Below are 22,523 nucleotides of genomic sequence, written 5' to 3'. Positions count from 1 at the left end.
CCAAAATTTGAAAGCTTATGACCAAAGGTCTCAGACTTATTTACAAAATCTATGAACTGTCAACGCTTTTTTGCGTGGGTTCCACGGGGAGTGCACTCATTTTTGTGTGGCCTTGCTTTTTATCATTGCATTCTAAAAAGAAACCTGCACGATGATAAATTTGGTAAAAATTAACTGATGCCAGTATGTATAACATGATTTGATTACATCAAGCGACGTATTTACCACACATTTGCGAGCTTTGTGACCACGCAAGCCAGAATTGTGGTTGGAAACTACTATATGTAGAAAAACATGCGCAGATGTATGGTTAGCATACGTCAATTACTTATAGCTAACGTTTCTTTTGGTCCGCTATGGATAAAACGTTGATAAAATCCTGTTAAGAATAAACTAAAACAAAGTTTTATTTCAAAGTGATTTTTGACAATTGACGACGTTGTTGCCTTGAAAATGGGCTATAGCAACGAGAAAAAATTTTTATCAGATAATTTAAATACTTGCGATACATTTGCGGGTTTTTTGTCCACGCAGATCATACTTTCCTAGAGATAGGGTATATATGATTACAAAAGAAAATGATAATACAATTAACGATTATAAATGAATACTATTAAGAATACTGTATTTGCTACGTGTACATGTTTAGCACAAGTTCATTATCTTTAGGCGTTTCTTCGTCGGGCTATTAATAAAATATATATACAATGCAAGTAAGATCAAATAAAGACGAAGTTTTATGTCAAAATGATTTAAGATAATAAATAATTAAAATTCCTCGCTGGCCTCACAGGTTTTGGCGGACCTGCCTTTCGCTGTTGTGGTAATGTTCTCTCATCCAGTAGTACAATAGTGAGCTCTTTCGCTTGATTCTATTTCGAAATGATGAAAAAAGCATTCAATTAAAGATATACCATCAAATGATGAAAAACCAAACTTTATTGACATAACTGCTGAGGAAATGATGCAAAAATTTGACGGCTAACAATTCTTGAACTGTTGAATAAATTATTGCAATTAATAAACTGTAAAAAATTAAATTCCCCCTTCTTAAGCCTGGTTCTCACTAGTCGCTTGAGTCGTTCGATTCGCTCCTGGTTGTTTCATTGTTTTTCAAAACGACTGGGACAACTCAAGCTATGTAATTCTCATATTTTCGTACTAGCCCTGCAGAAAGACTGCTTAATTAATCTTTGCGCAAAACATTTTAAAATGGCAACTACTGTTTATCAAAGACGAAGTGTTTGTACTAGTTATTTGCTTTTTCAAATTGTTTTGCGCTATAAATAGGTCGCTTGCATTTCTCAACGGTCGTTTCGGTCGTCCGGATGGAGCAAAGTTCTATCCAAGCGACTCTAGTCGTTTCAGTCGTGTGAGTTATTTGAGGTCATCCCGGTCGCCTTTTAAATGTTCTCATCCAATGCACGGGTCGTCTGTGAAATTTTGGCACGACTGAAACAACTCAGACGACTATATAGGAACCAGGCTTTACTAGTGCATTGAAAAGTTTCCATCTGTTATACTATTTTGGCACACATGATATTTTGGCATTGTTGAAAGAAGACAAAATATTTTTAAGATATTAAAACAAAATAAGTGGGCTGTCAACGCCACTATTGCTGGACTCAGCAAAGAAATAGTTTAGAGACAAATTGTTTCGTGTGTTCTTTGCCCCGGTGAGTTTTTACTTGAAACTTCTCTCTGTGTAAGTAATTTTTTGCAACGTCATGTCAGGCGCCATAACTACGCTAATATGAAACGTAGCCTCTCATTGCAAGCATGTCATTATTTGCTGACTATCAAAACAATCCGTGAATTTTTTAATTTCATCCAATTAAAATTTGACTGCATCCGACCGTATACTTATATTGCTAAGGACCACTCTCTATGGCAACATGTTTCCTTGCTAGGAATGTCAGTGTGTAAGTCATCAATAAGTACTTTTTTGCAACGTCTGATCTTTAATATCTAAGCTGATCAATAGAATGTGTTAATTGTGACTATACAATCTAAAACGATCAATGCAATACGTTATGTCTGAAACGTATTCAGCCGCTGAATATATGAACGTTAACATTCACACAGCGATATCCCACTCCCAATTAGCGTTCTAGTGCCATCATCTACATTTTTTAAACTGGACAACGTATTCAAGTAACTCGTATGAATATAGAACAAAAATTGAAGCCAGAAATTCGCTCCATTACTTTTTTATTACAAAATCACATTTTCGTGTTCATCATTTTCGACACAGACAAAAACATCATGAAATGCTCTTTGAAATGGACAGAAAGATATACGATGAAGTTAAAGGCATATGCAAATGAGCAAAAGGCTGCCTTCAATTTTCGCACAGCATATATTACCCACATCATATATGTAAGTATTACTTTGATTTAATTTATATTTAGTATAGGGTGTGTATACTTCGTGAACGGGCAATGAAAAATGGTCTCAAAAAAAGGATTGCTTTTTATTATCTTAATTTTGGGGCTCGTTAGCTCAGTTTTCATTCTTTTCAAGTATGAGTTTGATAAATATATTGTGAATAGTAACATGGTATTCGAACTAAATCAGTTCAAAGACATCAATATTAATATTCCAGAATCGACTCCGTCGAAGCCAAATTTGCTTTTATTTATTGGTATTATTAGCGGCCCGTCTCGCAATAAACGAAGAGCGGCAGGACGCGATACATGGATTAAAGAATGCAACAAACGATCTGATGTTGTTTGTAAGTATTTCACTGACGGTAAAGATCCAAGTGGTAATTTGATTCAGGGTGAACAAAAAGAGAAACTTGATAATGAAAGTCAGTTACATGGAGATCTTGTTCGTACAGAAACTCCTGGTGGGTATACATTTGCGGTAAAGCTACTGTGGATACTTCAATGGGCAACTCATAACTACGATTTCAAATATTATTTACGACTTGATGATGACTATTTTATTTGTTTGAATAAGTTAATGTTGGAATTAGCGAGTAATAAAAGACCAAAACACAGCTTTCAATGGGGATGGCTGCACTGCAATGGAAAAGGTATGAAGCGTGTTCGTTTAAAAGTATTAGCGTTTTTTTTCTGTTGTATACTTGATTTGCTATCAATGTAGTTATTGATGCCGAGCGTTAGCGAGTCAATTCTTGACAGTCAATTCACTAGGCCCAGTCTTTTTACGCGACCTATATAATTGTAAAATCTCGATTTGGCGTGCGTCTGTTAAAACTTTTCCCGGGAATGACGTCGCAATTTAAAAGTTTTTTAATGTGGAGGAGTGAATAATAAAAATGTTAAGTTGCGCACGCATGTTTTTTTCTATTGATAAACAATTGTAACGGACAGAAAGAAAATTCGAGAAGAATGCTAATACACAGTATGCAGGGGCGGATCTAGGATTTTTCAAACATCAGTCATAAAACGTCGGATGCGCTCCGCACCTGGGGGGGGTCTGAGGCATTCTCCCCTGAGAAATTTTGAATTTCAGCGTTTTAGAGCATTACAAAATGTATTTTGTGGGCATCGTTTTTGCGTGAAAACAACACATTTTGCTTACGTTTTTTTCAAAAAAAAAATGAAGTGAACAATACTTGAATGTTTTGCCAAATATTTAGGCTCATTATCATGCCAAATATATGGCTCATTAGCATTTCTAGGAACGTAAAATTTATTTTACAATAATGCTATTCAAAAACAGATATAGTCTTTAAAAATTTCTACCAAGTTGTCAGGCATAGACCCCCCTAGAGACCACCACTCAAACCTCTATGTAATGAGTTTTGTTAGAAATTTGGTACGACAAGTGACAGTTCATAGATAGAGAAAAGCTCAGACTTCAAACCATGCAAGTTTATTGTAACCCTTTACCCATCTCCACATCAGTGCCAGCAAATTCACATTTTGAGAAAAAACTCAAAATTTTTTTCTGCCAAAGATTAAGCAAAAATTATCAGAGTGAAAATTTGCAGTTAAGGACAGCTTAATGCCATAAATGTTTATTAGGCATTTCACTTGGCTATTATCTTCTGCAAGGTGTGCTATATAGAAATCACTAGTAGCATTGTATTATCAAATACAAACAGAATGTAACCAACATGTCTTTAATTATATAATTACATGAATGTTAAAATTGGTTCATGTGTCATGCTTACTGGTTATGATAAATATCTTTTCATATGATCAAAGCTTGTTTAAATGTAAATCTGAAATAATTTCGTTTAGAAATTATAATGATCATCAGAAAAATTACCTAGTGATCATGAAAAATACTTTGCTGCTTTGCCAAATTTCAAGGTTTATCTGCATACATAGGAAGACATTTTTACTTTATAGAAAATGCTTTTCATACATCAATAGCCCTTTACATCTTTACATGAGGTGTTCACACACCTTTACATCTCTACATGAGGTGTTCAGTTAGAAAAGGGGACAATATGTGACATGGGACAACATTTCATGTATGTGAAATACTAAGGTTTAATACCATTCCAGTCAAATTGTCAAAATAAAAAGCTTCATGGATCAGAAGACTCAAAATCACAGGTTATAGTAAACTGCTTCTCATGTAATCAATGTTAGTTTTCTCAAATCTTAAAGTGGTTATATCACGAATTTTAGCCCCCCTTTTTTATTAGCTAAATTGAAAGACCTTGTTTCAGTGATTTTAAATCTGCAATTATAATTGAAATTGGATTGGTGAAAGTGATTTTACGGACGTTCAAAGTCACGATTTTCAGCATTTTTTTTTGCGAACTTTTTGATCGGTATGCTAATGACTTGTGACGTAAAAGTTGAACACATATATCAACGTGGCGTATTCTACTAGTAATCTTAATAAGAAACGCGGAGGAAAACGCTGTGTTGCTGGCGGACCTAATGAAATTAGTTGCGCCAATGATTCAAAAACCGAAGGAATGTCGATGCATCTGTTTCCTAAAAAAGAAACAGAGCCGCAAAGACATAGAAAATGGGTAAATTTTGTGCGTAAACATAGACCGGGTTTTGAGGCTTCCTCTACCTCGTCTCTGTGTTCTGCGCATTTTGAAGATTCTTGTTTTGACCTTAATTTGAGCGTGTAAGTCAAGCTCAAAAGAAGGTTGAAGAAAGATGCTATCCCAACCATTGACGTGGCTGGGATTCCTGAACCATTACAGGACGAAATAACCGATCGAAAGCGAAGACAAGTAAGTTTACGCTTGTTTATGTTAATTTTTCTTTTGTCATATGTAAATTCGATATAAGTTTTGTAGATTATTCGACATACTCTCCATAAGCCATCGCTGAAGGAAACATGTTCTCTCAATGAGGAAGTACCATCTACTAGTGATGAAGCTGAGCATGTTTAAGTATGCACTGGGGAAGCAAACGATTCGCCATTTGAACAGCTTGCTATTTTCCATTTTTACATTTATGCTATGATTCAATTCCATATATTTTTTCTTTTGTCTTTTTTCCCAGACTGACATTGAAGAAAAGATATTCTTTCATTTAATTCTTTCAGCTTAACCTCTCAGTAGTTGCACCAATTTGTTTTTATTGTTTACTCTTGTTTCAAACCATTAAACTGCATGTCAACTTATATAGTGCATCCATGTATCTCCTATTTGGTTTTCATCTAGGCATATTTCCTGACCATTCCAAACTCAGCAAAGAAGGTCAACAGTCTCTACAGTGCACAAGTTAGAAGACTATTCCATCATCGCCATTCCACCATTCCCTCTGATGGTATGTAACCTGTTGTGTTACCACTTGGATATGCTTTCCGAATAAAGTGGTAAACACAAGCAGGTAAAGGCCGAGTATTCTCTCATCCCATAGACCCACAAAACCATCGGATCAACCATCTGTATGCCACAGCTCTCAAGTACCTGAAGTAAATAAAAAGGTTGGACTAATTATTGTTGATGAAACAATGTTGATTATAACATTGTTTCTCATACAATTTACCATCTTACATATTTAATGATTGTGATGCTTGGCGGCGATAAGCACGTCCATTCCTATCTCTCAATAGTGGCCCGACGTTTTCAAGGACAGCCTCATGAACTAAAGGCCCAAATTTGGCATGCTGTGTTATGCATGATATTTTCTCAATGCTGCCATCGAATGTCATTTTCTGCAAAGCTGGTCCAATTTCCTTACAGCATCTGTACTCTAATGCGCCTTCTAACAAATCGGTATGACAGCATTGACAATTACACCTGAAACGTGGGAGCATTCTGGTTTATAAAGTAACTTTATGTATATTACAAACAGGAGAAAACAACAACTTACCATTCACCAAGTGGAATTACGCCATCACTTCGTTGTTCTAATGTCGCAGGGAGAATTCCATCGGGATCATCTGGAGTATGCACTTCATCACCATCTCCTGCTAGCGGTTCATCGTCATATGCAAAGTCGTTTAAATGCTCGACATAACCCACGGATTCCGAGCTCGAATCAGATACGCATTCAGACATCGAATTCGAATTATCTGAGCACTGATTTGAGGCCATACTTTCCGGAAAACTTGTTTTTTAATATTTTATTGAAAATACTGTCATTATTTGTTTTTAAGACAAGAAAAACGACAACAAAATCACCTTCTATAATATAATATTATATTGACGGAAACAGACGTGTTCAACTATCTACGTCACAAGTATCAATATGGCGTCGTAAAAAATTCGCAAATAGTACCCGACTTTGGAGGCAAAATTAAGGAACTTATATTTATCTGTTTAAGTCCAGCGACATGTCATAGTTCTTCAAATAATTCAAATTTTCAATTAAGCTCAAAAAAAGGGGGGCTAAAATTCGTGATATAACCACTTTAAACAATATGTAGTATAACTGTCCAATGATTGAATGATCAATGATCATAAACTGAAAAGCACCAAACGTTTGTTTATGATAAAGTAAATAATAGCATGGCGCCTTATGGCTACAGATTTGTTGTCCATTGAAATATATTTGCAGGAATGTAGGATTTCGCTGCCATATAACGGCCACGATTCCCCAAGCACTAAAGAAATCATAGCTAAAAGTCCTTCGGGAACAACAATTTTAGAAGCATCAATCTGCTTACCATACGCCATATTAACATAAATCGCATCACACACTCGCGTAAATTGACTTTGATATATTACATTCATGCATACACTTCAGTTGTTTTTTACTTACGATTTTGGATGTAAATTTCTGCTGATAAAACTCAAAACAATGTTGGCTTTCTTTTGAACATCAATGACTGAAATGTCGCTCGCGAGATCGTCTTTGCCAAGCATTTACAATTCATCCATAAATTTTTCGCCTCTTGAAAAAATTCCCTGTTTGGAAAGCAGCATTCATGTCAATATATGAATTTGTAAAAGATATCCATAAATTCCATCTGATTGTAGTTTAGTTTCTATCACGCTTTAGAAAATTACTATGAAACGATCAAACATTCAATTCAGACAGTGAGCTTGACTATGTTAGTTCAGTTGGCTATCAGTCGAAATCGGTCAAACCAATCACAGTAAGACAAAAATTTAAACGAACCAATTACACGATAGCAAGTGGACTCCCTTATAGGTCCGGCCACCCTGCTTATCGGTCGAGATTATTCCAGATCGTCCACTGATCTGGCTATTGACCAATGAAATAAGTGTTTTGGCGTTCATAGACTCCTTTATCAGTCGAACCAGTCAAGCCCAGAGCCCTCTATTAGTAATAGAGGGCTCTGGTCAAGCCAGCCCGCTTATCAGTCGGTTATTCCAGGTCAATTAAAATTCAACTGATCTGGTTACCAACTATGGGGCGCCATCTGTGGTTTTATTATTTAACCGCATAACACTGTGATTTTCCCTGATTTATTAAATAACCAATTTCTTATTTTGATTATTTAATAAATAACCACTTTATGAAAACATCGAAAATTGGTTATTTATTAAATAACCAGTTTCTACACACGCCGAAAATTGGTTATTTATTAAATAACCATTTTCTACACACGCCGAAAATTGGTTATTTATTAAATAACCAGTTTCTGCGTACGCGAAAAAATGGTTATTTATAAATAACCAATTTTCGATGTTTTCATAAAGTGGTTATTTATTAAATAACCAACATAAGAAATTGGTTATTTAATAAATCAGGGAAAATCACAATGTTATGCGGTTAAATAATAAAACCACAGATGGCGCCCCATAACCAACGAGATATTCATTGCATTAGTCATTAGTTTTCAATAATAAATAAAGCTGGATTTTTATCACGAAGTAAATGCGATAATAAAGTAAGAATAATTAATGAATTTTTAATTAATATGTATAGGTAATTTTTGAAATTCAAACATCAGTCGCGCGACTGATTTGACAAACTCTAGATCCGCCCCTGATAGTATGTTTTTTAACGGCTGCTGATTTGCGTCAATGCGATTCAGTCGGTTCGAAAAGCAATGTGCTTTCATGCATGTCATTATCGGCTGTTTTAATGACAGGAATATTTAATTGACCGCATCACACATGGTGGACAAAAGTACATTTTGTAATAATAAAAATAATGTGGCTTGATCAACGGTTGCTGATTTGCATCGAGGCGATTCACTCGGTTAGAAAAGCAATGTGCTTTCATGTTATCATCGGAACTTTTAACGGCACGAATATTTTATTGAACGCATGGTGGACAAGAGTACATTTAATGTTACAAGTAGATTACAAGTAGACAATAAAGTAAAAGCTCTCAATAGTGACTTTACAGTCCCACAGCCAAGAAATGTTTCATGTAGTATAACTGCTTGAGCATCTTAAATGATTTTCGTTTTTAAATATGTACCTATGTGTAATGTGAAAGCCAAGAAAAGTACCGAACTGAGAGTTGTAGTAGAGCCTACTATGGAAGAGTATGTATCAATTTGATAACCACAACATGACCTTGGAATAGACTGACACGCACATATTATAATTATACAACTATAAATATTTCGGCTTCATAGCTACTGCACCACAACTGTGAACAAGAGTTTTAGACGAATTATAAATTTTACCAGGAAAACTCATCTGATTAACTAACAGGGAAGTTTTGCTTTGACATTTTAAACTCATTTGATCATCACTCTGTTGACTCTGTTCATTTACAGAATAAAATTTCTTTCGATTTATTTGTGAACGACGATTTTACTCTTCTTAAAGCGTTTGGACGACAAATGACGATATAGTATTTATCTAATAAAAATGGTTTTCATTCAAAATAGCAATGAATTTTGTGTTAAATTTGCGAGGATGTCTCTATAAACGTCGCAAGTAGGGGGTCAGTAGGGGCAAAGTGGGCATTGCTTTAGAAGCGATAATAAGGAGTACGCCATGACATTCCTCCAAAAGGGGCACCTTCAATTTCTACGCTTGTATAGGAAGTGCAGTGTACTCATGAGCACTAACCACAAAAATGACCACAACCAGCCTCCAAACACAGTCGTTGAGACATGCAACATTGATTTGTAACTATTTGGGTAGTGTATATATTTATTTGTGAACGATTGAACATGTGCGTGTTGACAAATTTTTCTTGCTGTTATAGTCATTAAGTTTTGTTCCATTTTTAGATGCGGCATTCCTGGACGAGTCATTTCTTCTTTTGACTTTTGACATTGTTGAATCGTTTTTAAAAAGGAAAGAAAATTTGACGTGCCACGTTTGGGAAAGTCAGTCTGTTGGCTATTGGTTGAAAGCTATCTCAAATTTGACAACATTTACCGACAACGGCAGATTAGTTCATCTGCGTTCTTCATCAAATGACTTTAGTTCAGATGAGATTGTGGAAAAGAGAAACGAAATTTGCCATTCAATTCTTGGTCTTCATCAAAGTTACCCTGATCAAATGAGGCTGTACTGGAGTGTTTATGAGAGAGAAGATAATATTACACAGTATAAAATTCCGAAAGTCGTATACAACTGTCAATTTAAACCGAACATGAATTACATGGTTTGGCAAAACGATGAACTATGGTTTTCTGAACCTAAACCATGCAAAGATAATCCTACATGGAGAGATGAAGAGGAATATTTTGGTAGAGGGGGATGAGCGCAGAGTTAGAGAGAGTGTGTTAAGGTAGAGAGTGAGTGTAGAAGTATGGCGAGAGAGAGAGTAAGAGAACAAAATGAGAAATCCTGATTTTATTTAATTTGTCTTCGGGAAGCTTAATACTGTGCCGAATATAGTTTGCGCAAAAAGTTTTAGACCAAGCAGTTAGTATATTGTCAAATTTTAGCATTTGAGTGCCATATTGTAATACGAAATCGTACTATTCTACTTCTAGGTCTTTGGGTACTATTAAAATCATGTATATTATTTTAGTTGTTATCATGCCCAATTTACCGTCTGTGTAAACGGAATACAAATAATTTGTTCTTGTTGCTTCCATCATTGCAAACAACAGTGCCAATTTATGTTAAAAATAGAATAAATTTGATTTCTTCGATTGTATGATGGAGTACCCCCCTGACATATCGCTCCAGTGTATTTTACTTCAATTATGAACACACGTGAAGAATGGAAGAATGACAATATGGCGCATATGGTTCAGAAAAATAGAAGCAAGTGTATAAAGACTTTTTACGTAAATGTTGTTCCAAATATACTTCTCACGTGCATGCCAAGAGAAAAGTTGAGTTTTAACAGATTTTGAAAGCGCGAGAAACTGATTTGAGAGGGAAATGCCGTCAATGGTGACATGTATTACATGGTTCAGCCGTGGTGTGGCCAAAACTGTGCCAGATAAGGTGATTACTTGTTATTTTCTTTTTGAACTGTTGTTTTACTATATTCTTTACTGCAATCAATATGTTTTCAGGTTGAACTATCACAGGGAGAATTGGAGCAGCTTATTAATGAGACAATAGACAAAATAAAGTATGTGGTTTATGTTTTAACTTTGTGTGAATGGGTTAGACCTGGTGAGAGTAACGTTTAATGTTTGTGTGTGTTGATTGACCAGGTTACTGCCCGTTCTGAGTACTGTTAATTTTAGTGTTCATTGATTTTTTGGCATCCTTTGCTCTAATCATCTTCACTTTCCATGAGTATAGGGAGATCGCGGGGGCAGGCAGGGGGCTCATGTTGAAAACAATGCATTTCAAAGGACCTTAATCCTGAATACCATGCATATATGAATATGAGCTGTCCCCCATTTATCAATCTTCCTACAGGGTGTAATTTAAATCTTTTTTGAGTATGTACATTAATACCAAGGTTTTAGAATTCGGTATCCTCCTATTAATCTAGTATCCGAAATTTGAATACATTACTAATTGGTTTGCATAAGCCCTGGGTCAAAAATAACACAACCCTTAGGGTTACTCTCATTTTATATTTATTGTAGTAGTTCCTTTTAAAATACCTCAAAATTTCTTTCATTGAAGTCGGGAAAGTTTTTTCAATGTGAAGACACTGTTCAGAATGTCAACTTGAAAATTCATCCATTAGTGGAGACAAATTATTACAAAATATGAATGCTATTATGCTAGACATGTGTAGCTGCACTATTTTATGAAAAAATTAGAGGTGATACATTTATTACTATCCCTGTTTTGTGGTATCCCATTGGGACACAAGTAAAATAAACTTTGTATCCAAAACAGAATCCCCATTACCCTGTGTAAATTTGGATACTGCAAATTTCAGACCTTGTCCTATACCCATGCTCTCAGTCATAACTCACCCCAACAGTCCTTCTCATTACTGCTCTATCCTTATGATCAGCAATCTTCTGATTTCAATCTCTGTTCTAACCTTGAAGTTCACTACTGCTCTTACCTCTACCTTTGTCTTTGTACAAACTTTGCGCCACTGGCGTGGTCTGTATAAAAACACCTTGGTCTGGTGTTTCTTGGTAAAGACCTCACCCTCGGTTATTAAGATCTTATTGATTGAATTGAATTATTCCTCTTCAGATTTGGGAGGCTAAAATATTAACAGGTAAAGGATTGTAGAAGCTTACCTATGTAGTACTACCCTAACATACCTGATTAATTTTTAATTTTAGAGCAAAAGAAGGTGATGAATACAATGAAGACAAGCTGAACACAGAAATATCCAACTTACAGTACCGTGATCAAGAACAGTCTGATAACTCTGACAATGAGGAAAATACCATCCTTCAAGAATACGATTTTGATAATTATGATGACGAAGGAGAAGGTGGTTTCATTCAAAGTTTTGGGTTCATAATTAAATAAAAAGTTTTGAATTTTTGGCATGGGATTTACTAGTGTGTTAAAACACGAGTTAGTCTCACCTAAGTCCCTTTGGCTACAGTGAAGGGTTGTTATAGTTTAGCTTAAGTTTGACATAGGTTATTGACTACCACGATGCTGTACCTTATACTTGACTCGTGAAATAATTAAGCCTGAATGTTCAATTTCATGCACAGTAGCTTAGCCAGTCTGCAAGTTTGGTGTTGATATGTAAATATTTAGGTGTTCACTGCACAAAGGCAATGCATTTCTAAAGGAAGGAACAACGAGAATGATTTGAAATTTACATAGCGAGACCAAAACTTGCAGACTAGCTATGCCATTTGTGATACCTCACTCCTTGTCCTACTCATTTTACTAATCGCTATAAATTTTGGCCTCACAGATAAAAAATAAGGCAGACATATACTTATGTAGTGTTGTGTTGATCTGTAGGTGTTGTCCTGACAGGTGCAGGAATGGCTGGACTGACGTACTTTCTGAATAATGACGATGATCCATACATCACTCTTAAAAACTCGGTAATTGTCAACTCAATGAGATTTTTTCACTTTCATTTACAACTATTCCTCGAGATGGGCGTCGTTTTGGTTTTTGTTCATGATAGCTCAAAGGGGGAAGGGTTAGGGAGGGTGCCAATTTTACAATTTTTTCATGTAATGTCTCTCGTGGGAATTTTCCTCCGTTCTCTTTTGAGACACTTGGAAAACAAAACTTACTATTTCCCTTGGGAACACACATTAAGCATTTATTGATGAGGTTGAGCATGATATCAAAAATTATTTAGTAAGTCAGAACAATTCTTGATATCGTACGAAAGCCTAATTCAATAATTATTTTATTATTTACCTCGACTAACTGAAATATTATATCTATGAAATATTATAACTATATATAACTATACATTTATTTCCTGAAAGACGTGATACATTAATGGACCTTCGTTCTTCGGACAAGAAAAAATAGGAAAATGGTAGTTTTTTCTCCATTTTGCAAAAAAGTTTAGAAAAAATGTAGGATGTTGCAGAATATTGGGGATTGGTACATCAATCAAAATCGGTTTTTAAGCAGTTTTCCTGGTTTTTTCGCGTGTAATTTATAGCCCATAATCCTTTGCGCACCCTCTGGTATAAAGCTATGTGATGTCATCAATTCATCGTCATTTGCGATTGACTTGCTTTGTGCACAGATTCGTACTACTAAAAAAAGTGAAAATTACTTCATTAGCGAACTAAAATATATTGCAATGGATAATGTTCAATTAAACGACATCTTTCTTTACGAAGAAACTTCATTAAAAGTTGTTGAACAACTTGTGGCCACTGGTCATTACGGATCAGCGAAGAATATGGAAGAAATTTTGGACATTGCAAAAAAAAGGGCCTCTATTGCAAAACGTCGTATTGAACTGCTCGAAAGATCATTTTACGACCAGAGTGCAGGTACTCTCCAAACTATCTTTTGATTTTTGAGAAATTATTTTTTTTTCGTGGTAGTAAAAAAATTTTTTTGTTTATTTTGGTTGCTAAGAAACTTGGATCCATTAGCTGAGATAATTAATTTGTTGCCACGCTACCATGTGCGCGCGCATCACATTTGATCATTGATTGGGAAAATTATAATTGGCTTGTTGTATGCAACGACTTCATGAGACCCAAGATTGCGACCATGGAATTAGATTAAGTGAGGCGGGATTGAGCGAGATTAGTTGATGTGGATTATGCATAATTTGCGTAAAATTATTCAAATTTTTAGTGTTGCTAGGTTACAATAAAACAAATATGGAGAATTGGAATTCAAAACTTTAAATGACAGATTTGAATGTTCAAAGAGTTATTTCAAATCAAAACAAAAAACAAAATCTTTAAAAACGTGGGGAAGAAGACGGCGAATTATTGTGTGAAAAAAATATTCAAGGATGATCTGAGATTTTCAATTCAAAGATGATTCGCTAGCTCACACGGCGAAAAATATCGATGTTCGTCTTTAAGGCGAAAAACATTTTCAATAAAAATTAAAGATTTTCTTCGCTCAATGAAAACCTTTTGAAAACGGGAATTTGCTCACTTTTGTTCATTTTCTTTTCTTTTAGAAGTTGAATATTTAGCATTATGCTGTGAAGACTTTGGCGTTGGAACAACTGTTGAAGAAAGTTCAGTTAAAGTTGAACAAAATGAAGCAACAGCAGTCAACAAGTCCATTGAAGGAACCACAGCTGTCATTCAACAACAAGCGACTGAAAACGCCATTTCAATCGTGTATGATGAAATAGTTGCGGAAGCTGTTGATGAAATGCTAAAGCAGGTTGACTTGGTCAATATTGCATTGAAGGACTTTGCTGAGAACTTGGTTGTGCTTGGTGATGATGATGATGATGAGCCAGATCAACTTACTGTTGGTGGTTTAGACATCATTCAAACACAAACAGTAGATGGTGGTGAGCAGATTTTCCAACCTCAGCATCCTGGTGATGATGGTAAAATCACCAAAGACATACCTACTCAAGCTGTTGGTGAAATCAAAGAAGACGTATCTACTCTAGCTGTTGGTGAAATCACTGAAGACTTACCTACTCAAGTTGTTTGTGAAATCACTGAAGACTTACCTACTGAAGTTGATGGTAAAATCAACAAATACTTATCTACTCTAGTTGTTGGTGAAATCACTGAAGACTTATCTACTCTAGTTGATGTTGAAGTCACCAAAGACTTACCTACTCTAGTTGATGGTGAAATCACTGAAGACATATCTACTCAATTTTTTGGGGAAATCACTGAAGACTTACCTACTCTAGTTAATGGTGAAATCACCGAAGACTTTCCTACTCTAGTTGATGGTGAAATCACTCAAGACATATCTACTCTACTTGTTGGTGAAATCACCAAAGACTTACCTACTCAAGTTAATGGGGAAATCATCAAACACTTACCTACTCTAGTTGATGGTGAAATCGCCAATGACTTACCTACTCTAGTTGATGGTGAAATCACCAAAGACTTATCCACTCAAGTTGATGGTGAAATCACGGAAGACTTACCTGCTCTAGTTGATGGTGAAATCACCAAAGACTTACCTACTCAAGTTAATGGTGAAATCATCAAAGATTTATCCATTCAAGTTGATGGTGAAATCACTGAAGACTTACTTACTCAAGTTGATGTTGAAATCACCAAAGACTTATTCACTCAAGTTGATATTGAAATCACCAAAGACTTACCTACTCAAATTGTTGGTGAAATCACTGAAGACTTATCCACTCAAGTTGATGGTGAAATCACCGAAGACTTACCTACTCAAGTTGTTGGTGAAATCATGAAAGACTTACCTACTCTAGTTGATGGTGAAATCACCAAAGACTTACCTACTCAAGTTGTTGGTGAAATCACTGAAGACTTACCTACTCAAGTTGTTGGTGAAATCACCAAAGACTTATCCACTCAATTTGATGGTGAAATCACCGAAGACTTACTTACTCAAGTTGTTGGTGAAATCACTGAAGACTTACCTACTCAAGTTGTTGGTGAAATTACTGAAGACTTACCTACTCTAGTTGATGGTGAAATCACCAAAGACTTACCTACTCAAGTTGTTGGTGAAATCATCAAAGATTCACCTACTCAAGTTGTTGGTGAAATCACTGAAGACTTACCTACTCAAGTTGTTGGTGAAATCACCGAAGACTTACCTACTCAAGTTGATAATGAAATCAGCAAAGACTTACCAACTACTATTGTTAGTGAAATCACAAAAGACCCAAGTACTGTTGGGGATAACGAGATTATTCAAGCCCATCTTACTCTAGATGATGTTGACCAAGGTGAATGCCTAATTAAAAGTGATCTTCTATTTAATGTTCATGATAAGCATTCAAAATCCACCACAGTTGATGATTCTCAAGAAATCAAAATTAATCAGATATATTCCAAAGATGATAATTGTCACCATAGCATCAGAAGTGGAAATCTGAACGAAAATTTTACTGAATCACTTCATGACAATCTTTCACTGACAACACCACCAAATGGCAGAAAGTTAAAGAAAAGAAGGGGATTTTTTAGAAGATTATTTTTTTGCTGTTTCAAGAGTAATGAAACAAGCGACTAAAAATTCATAGATGAACAATATTTTATATATATATTCTTGTAAATAGTGAGTAAATCAAAGATAATAAAAGTTTTTACGTAAGATTGTAAATATGTAATTAATGAAATAAATAAAATTATTTATATACGATATTTTAGTTGTTTGTTTGTTTGAAAACTTGGAGTCTCATGCCACAACTAAACACGTCTGATGATGATTATGAAATAAAGCGTTGCTCTGAGGGAACTAGGTTCGAACTATGAAAACTAGCTGTCGGCAGATTATAGGAAAATTTACAGAGGAAGGCTCTTCGTGTTTTAAGTTGCATTGTCGCGTATTTTTACAATTTGTTAATGTTTACAGAATACTTTAGATTTTCAACAAAACCAATCTTAAGTTACAGAAGACGAATGTTAGTAACTATTTCCATACTTTGATGAAGCGAATTTTTGATTAAAATAAAGTCAAAACCAATCTTAAGTTACAGAAGACAAGAAGCAATTATTCTTCTTTTTGTGACGAAAGGCATAAATAAGACATTACTAAGTGAATTCATTAGTCTTTCATGTCCAACTTCACAGGTTTAACATGACATATAAACATTCCAAAGATTCTACGTGAAGATGATAATTTTTCTCTTTTTTATCACATATTTTTAGGTCTATGCTGGGAAATATACGATCCACACAGCCATCTACTTACTGATAAGACATCGTTAAAATTAATTATGATAGAGTTATATTTGGTCTACTTTTCTGTCTACCTTTGTGTCATTGGATACTATCAATTTCTTACACGACCTAATAATCAATTACATTGTAATCGATTACACGATTACATTAAACGATATAAACTTTTTCAAATTTTGCTCATGTCGTCTTCTATGAGAAAAATACATTTCAAGTATCGTATATGTCGTCTACTAAGAGAAAAAAACTTTTTCAATGTCTTTTATGTCATAATTTTTAAGAAAATGTTTTAAAGTTTTATTATAGTTCTGTGAGAAAGGTCAAAATAAATTGTACGACGAAATGAGAGACGAAACTCAAAACACTAAACATTTTAAGTTCGTTCAAAATACTTTATTGTTCAAGTTGATCCATTCCTTTCAGTGCTTCAAAATCACCAAAGATCATCTCCTCATAAATTGTGTTGTGCGTCATGTGTATTTTTTTTGTACTATACTGGACTAGACGCAACACTGATTGTAAGGCACAAATATTCACGACATTGCTGTGCGAAAATGGTCAACGTCTATCCGATGAATGGCTTTGCATTGAAGTCGAAAATTTACAGTTTCTATCTGCGTCCTGTTTTGAGTGATATATTGCATTTTAAACACGTGTTGTACAGCTGATGAAACAAATCTGTACCGACTAACTTGGTGAAATATTGCACAGAGAACAAAATTATGCATACAAACTTTCTTTGACGTCTCACGAGAGGATAGACCCATGGCTAGAAACTATATTAATGTATCGCTGTCGTGTAAACAGACAAACACTAAATGATGAATGTCCTACAACAAAATGCTTTTCGATTTATCTCTAGAGTTGTTGTGAAAATGTCAATGGTTTGAAATTCGATGCTACAAATGTGTGGTTTGTTTTCTTGATTGTCACGAAATAATTTTTTAAATCATACTTCAAGCATCTATTACCGTAAATGGACTAAATTTTCTATCTGTTTCCAACGCACTCACTGATCGACAGCAGTCGCAAAAAGAAATCTGCATTGCTTAACCGTAAGAAAACGTGCTGCTTTTGAAAGACTTACTTGTCTTTATCATTTTCAAGAGAAGACATAAGTAACTATAAATGTATTTTCTAATGTATTACCAAACTAACATTAATATAAATTTATTTATTTGCACTACTCTTTCACTCTTTTTATCAACACTCCTTCTTCGTCTAATTTTTACGAATATGATTTGTGGTTTGTTGCTTTATCTTTAGCTGGAAGTGATCTGTTATAATTTTGATTCGAGACCTTCAATGGCATTAAATACTTCAAGGTAGGAATGGTACTTTAAAATGACCAGGTGTCTCCAACCAATTCTCTGGTCTAGTGGATAGACACAATCTTTCGAGGTTGAGAGTGGAGGTTCGAACCCTGCCAAGTATAAGATGTAGCTATGCTAAGGATGAATTAAGAAATAGGAAAATAAGGAAATAGTGCTGGTTAATAGAACGAAATTGGCATTTCTATTACTAAGTTTTTCGAGAATGGAATGCGACACTTAGTATAAATTCAGAAAAATTCGCTCTCCGATGATAAGGAGGAAGGAGGAGAGCGAAGAAAAAAAAAGATAGAATCCCATGCAAAAAAACACTCTTAAAAAAACTAAGTCTTTTGCTCAAATTTTTTTATGACTCCCTGTGATCAGGGAGTTATTTTTTTAAATTTTGAAAAGTCAGGAAACCCAAGAGCAAACAGAACGCCCTAATCATCCCTTTCTTACTTCCAGGCACTCGTTCCTCAGTTCGACTTTCTGTCTTCCACATCCGCCGCGTACACCTGCCAAGTGTGTTGGCAGAGGGGCGAACCAAGGATCTTGTGCACCGGAGGTCATTGATGTCGAACTAAGCGCTCAACATCGGCCAGTTGAGCTAAGCGCTCATCATCGAAAACTCTATGTTTTTTGGCGTATTTGTTAATTGTTTTCAAGGTTCAGCGAAAGAAAAGGAGAAGGTCTTCAACCTTAGAAGGTCTTGAACCCAAGAAGATGAGTTCACTGCACCGTCATCTTTACCACTCGGCCAGACGGATGAATTGGAAAACCGGTTAAAACATGTCAAGTGCTTCTGACAAAACAACATTGCCTTCTTTTTCCTCGAGGCTCGTGTTTTATACTGTGTATAACTCGTTCTTCCTCAACATCATAGAGAAGGTGAAGAAAGGGACTCACTACGCATTATAGTTGTTCAACTCTAACTTTGCAGGAGAATAAATGATAAAACATAAAGGAGGAAGACTAATAAAGTATGCACAATGTCAGACATTGCCATGTGGTAAATCAAAACAACAACGCGCATGTTCGTAGTCAATTTAATGGCGCCGGGAGTTTCTAACTTGTCTGTTCAAAGATAAATGACATATTTTTACCATCATGCATGATAATATTTTAATGGTTTCTACAAAAGCATATGGTTCCTACAGAACAGTATCCACTTAGTAGTTCATAGTCTATTCAAGTCTTTTTGTCATGTTACAATCTTGCCGTGTCTTGAGTGTCATCATTTAAAATATAGTCAATGTAATCAATATAGCCAATGTGGTTTTTGTCTACATTTGTGTCTACCTTTGTGTCTACCTTTTCATAGGACAAAGTTCTCATTTTGTTTAACACAACAATTGAAAAATTAGTCATTTCATAGTCGAAAGTATTGGAAGTAATCGAAGGTAGTCGATTCACGCGATGCCATGTGGTAAATCAGGGCAGTGACGAGCATGTCTTTGGTCATTTTTTCCGATGCAATGGCGTCGAGATCATTTGACTTTATGTTTGAACTAACTGAACTATTTTTTATCGTCATACGCACCAACAATATTCTTTTCACCGTTGGTTTTGGTTGCACACAGACAAGAGTTAAATAGCAAGGACAAAGAAACCTATGAAATGACGTCTTTATGATATCGTCTTTTATGCAATGACAGCTTTTTCTCTTTTACGTAATCGATTACATCTTTTTCTGTTTTTATTCATGCATTTTCACAAATTTTTACATTCACCGGAATTTTATTAAAAGGCTATAATTGACGCATTTTCACAAATTTTCACACTTTTTCACAAAAAGACTATAATTCAATCATTTTCACAAAGATAGACATAAAGGTAGACACAATGCTAAACATACATACGTAGACATAAGAGTAGACAGACACAAAGGTAGACATAAAGGTAGACATAAACGTAAACACAAAGGTAGACACAAACAAGGTAGATAATTCATGCATTTTCACAAATTTTCACAATTCTTCACTAAAAGACTATAATTCATGCATTTTCAAAAATTTTCACATTTTCTCACACAAAGACTATAATTCATGCATTTTCACAAATTTTCACATTTTTTCACAAAAAGACTATAATTCATGCATTTTCAGAAATTTTCACATTTTTTCACTAAAAGACTATAATTCATGCATTTTCAAAAATTTTCACAATTTTTCACTAAAAGACTATAATTCATGCATTTTCAAAAATTTTCACATTTTTTCACTAAAAGACTATAATTCATGCATTTTCAAAAATTTTCACATTTTTTCACTAAAAGACTATAATTCATGCATTTTCACAAATTTTCACCTTTTTTCAAAAAACACTATAATTCATGCATTTTAACAAATTTTCACATTTTTTTTCACACAAAGACTATATTTCACTGAATTCAATGCATGAATTATAGTGTTTTTGTGAAAAAGTGTGAAAATTTGTGAAAATGCGTGAATAGAAGAAGAAAAAGATGTAATCGATTACGTAAAAGAGAAAAAGCTGTCATTGCATAAAAGACGATATCATAAAAGACGTCATTTCATAGGTTTCTATGTCCTTGCTATTTAACTCTTTTCTGTGTGCAACCAAAACCAACGGTGAAAAGAATATGGTTGGTGCGTATGATGATAAAAAATAGTTCAGTTAGTTCAAACATAAAGTCAAATTATCTCGACGCCATTGCATCGGAAAAAATGACCAAAGACATGCTTGTCACTGCCCTGATTTACCTTATGGCATCGCGTGAATTGACCACCTTCGATTACTTCCAATACTTTCGACTATGAAATGACTAATTTTTCAATTGTCGTGTTCAACAAAATGAGAACTTTGTCCTATGAAAAGGTAGACACAAAGGTAGACACAAATGTAGACAAAAACCACATTGGTTATATTGATTACATTGACTATATTTTAAATGATGACACTCAAGACATGGCAAGATTGTAAAATGACAAAAAGACTTGAATAAACTATGAATTAGTAAGTGGATACTGTTCTGTAGGAACCATATGCTTTTGTAGAAAACATTAAAATATTATCATGCATGATGGTAAAAAATATGTCATTTATCTTTGAACAGACAAGTTAGAAACTCCCAGCGCCATTAAATTGACTACGAACATGCGCGTTGTTTTTCTGATTTACCACATGGCAATGTCTGACATTGTGCATACTTTATTGGTCTTCCTCCTTTCGGTTATATCATTTATTCTCCTGCAATGTTAGAGTTGAACAACTATAATGCCTACTAAGTCTCTTTCTTCATCTTTGCAATGATGGTGACGAAGAACAAAATAAACACAGTATTAAAAGTGAGCCTCAAGAGAAATGAAGGCAATGTCGTTTAGTCCGAAACACTTGACATGTTTTAAACGGTTTTCCAATTCACCCTTCTGGCCGAGTGGTAAAGATGACGGTGCAGTGCTCTCACTTTCTCGGGTTCAAGACCATCTAAGGTTCAATACCTTCTACTTTTCTTTCGCTTCACATTGAAAAAATTTAGAAAATACTCCAAAAAACATAGAGCTTTCGATGATGAGCGGTTAGCTCAACTGTCCGATGTTGGGCGTTTAGTTCGACATCAATGACCTCCGGTGCACAAGATCCTTGGTTCGCCCCTCTGCCAACACACTTGGCAGGTGTACGCGGCGGATGTGGAAGACAGAAAGTCGAACTGAGGAACGAGTGCCTGGAAGTAAGAAAGGGATGATTAGGGCGTTCTGTTTGCTCTTGGGTTTCCTGACTTTTCAAAATTTAAAAAAATAACTCCCTGATCACAGGGAGTCATAAAAAAATTTGAGCAAAAGACTTAGTTTTTTTAAGAGTGGTTTTTTGCATGGGATTCTATCTTTTTTTTTTCTTCGCTCTCCTTCTCATCGGAGAGCGAATTTTTCTGAATTTATACTAAGTGTCGCATTCCATTCTCGAAAAGTTTAGTAATAGAAATCCCATTTTTGTTCTATTAACCAGCACTATTTCCTTATTTTCCTATTTCTTATTCATCCTTAGCATAGTTACATCTTATTCCAGACAACCTCGAAAGGTTGTGCCTATCCACTAGACCAGAGAGTTCGTTGAAGACACCTGGTCATTTTAAAGTGCCATTCCTACCTTGAAGGATTTAATGCAAAAAAAAATAGACCATTGAAGGACTCGAATCAAAATTATAGCAGAACACTTCCAGCTAAAGATAAAGCAACAAACCAAAAATCACATTCGTAAAAATTACAC

At 35.0% G+C, this 22,523-nt stretch overlaps 3 protein-coding genes across 3 annotated transcripts; all 3 read left to right on the top strand.

The window, feature by feature from the left end:
- Positions 1–2,439: 2,439 nt before the first annotated feature.
- Positions 2,440–10,442, top strand: LOC124444315. Its single transcript, XM_046994898.1, has 2 exons — positions 2,440–3,040; positions 9,562–10,442. The coding sequence occupies exons 1-2, from the start codon at positions 2,449–2,451 to the stop codon at positions 10,038–10,040; spliced, it is 1,071 nt and encodes a 356-aa protein (XP_046850854.1). The 5' UTR covers positions 2,440–2,448; the 3' UTR covers positions 10,041–10,442.
- A 55-nt stretch (positions 10,443–10,497) lies between these two features.
- LOC124444316 (periodic tryptophan protein 1 homolog) lies at positions 10,498–17,345 on the top strand. The gene is made up of 5 exons (XM_046994899.1): positions 10,498–10,738; positions 10,810–10,868; positions 12,001–12,155; positions 12,647–12,732; positions 16,954–17,345. The coding sequence occupies exons 1-5, from the start codon at positions 10,673–10,675 to the stop codon at positions 17,011–17,013; spliced, it is 426 nt and encodes a 141-aa protein (XP_046850855.1). The 5' UTR covers positions 10,498–10,672; the 3' UTR covers positions 17,014–17,345.
- On the top strand, positions 12,744–16,444 carry LOC124444314. Its single transcript, XM_046994897.1, has 2 exons — positions 12,744–13,653; positions 14,304–16,444. The coding sequence occupies exons 1-2, from the start codon at positions 13,458–13,460 to the stop codon at positions 16,313–16,315; spliced, it is 2,208 nt and encodes a 735-aa protein (XP_046850853.1). The 5' UTR covers positions 12,744–13,457; the 3' UTR covers positions 16,316–16,444.
- Positions 17,346–22,523: the final 5,178 nt, after the last annotated feature.

Source organism: Xenia sp. Carnegie-2017, unplaced genomic scaffold (genome assembly GCF_021976095.1).
Source record: "Xenia sp. Carnegie-2017 unplaced genomic scaffold, XeniaSp_v1 HiC_scaffold_21, whole genome shotgun sequence".
NCBI classification, from domain to species: domain Eukaryota; kingdom Metazoa; phylum Cnidaria; class Anthozoa; order Malacalcyonacea; family Xeniidae; genus Xenia; species Xenia sp. Carnegie-2017.
The sequence above is the reverse complement of the archived record's forward strand: the minus strand, read 5'-3'. Positions and strand labels throughout refer to the sequence as shown.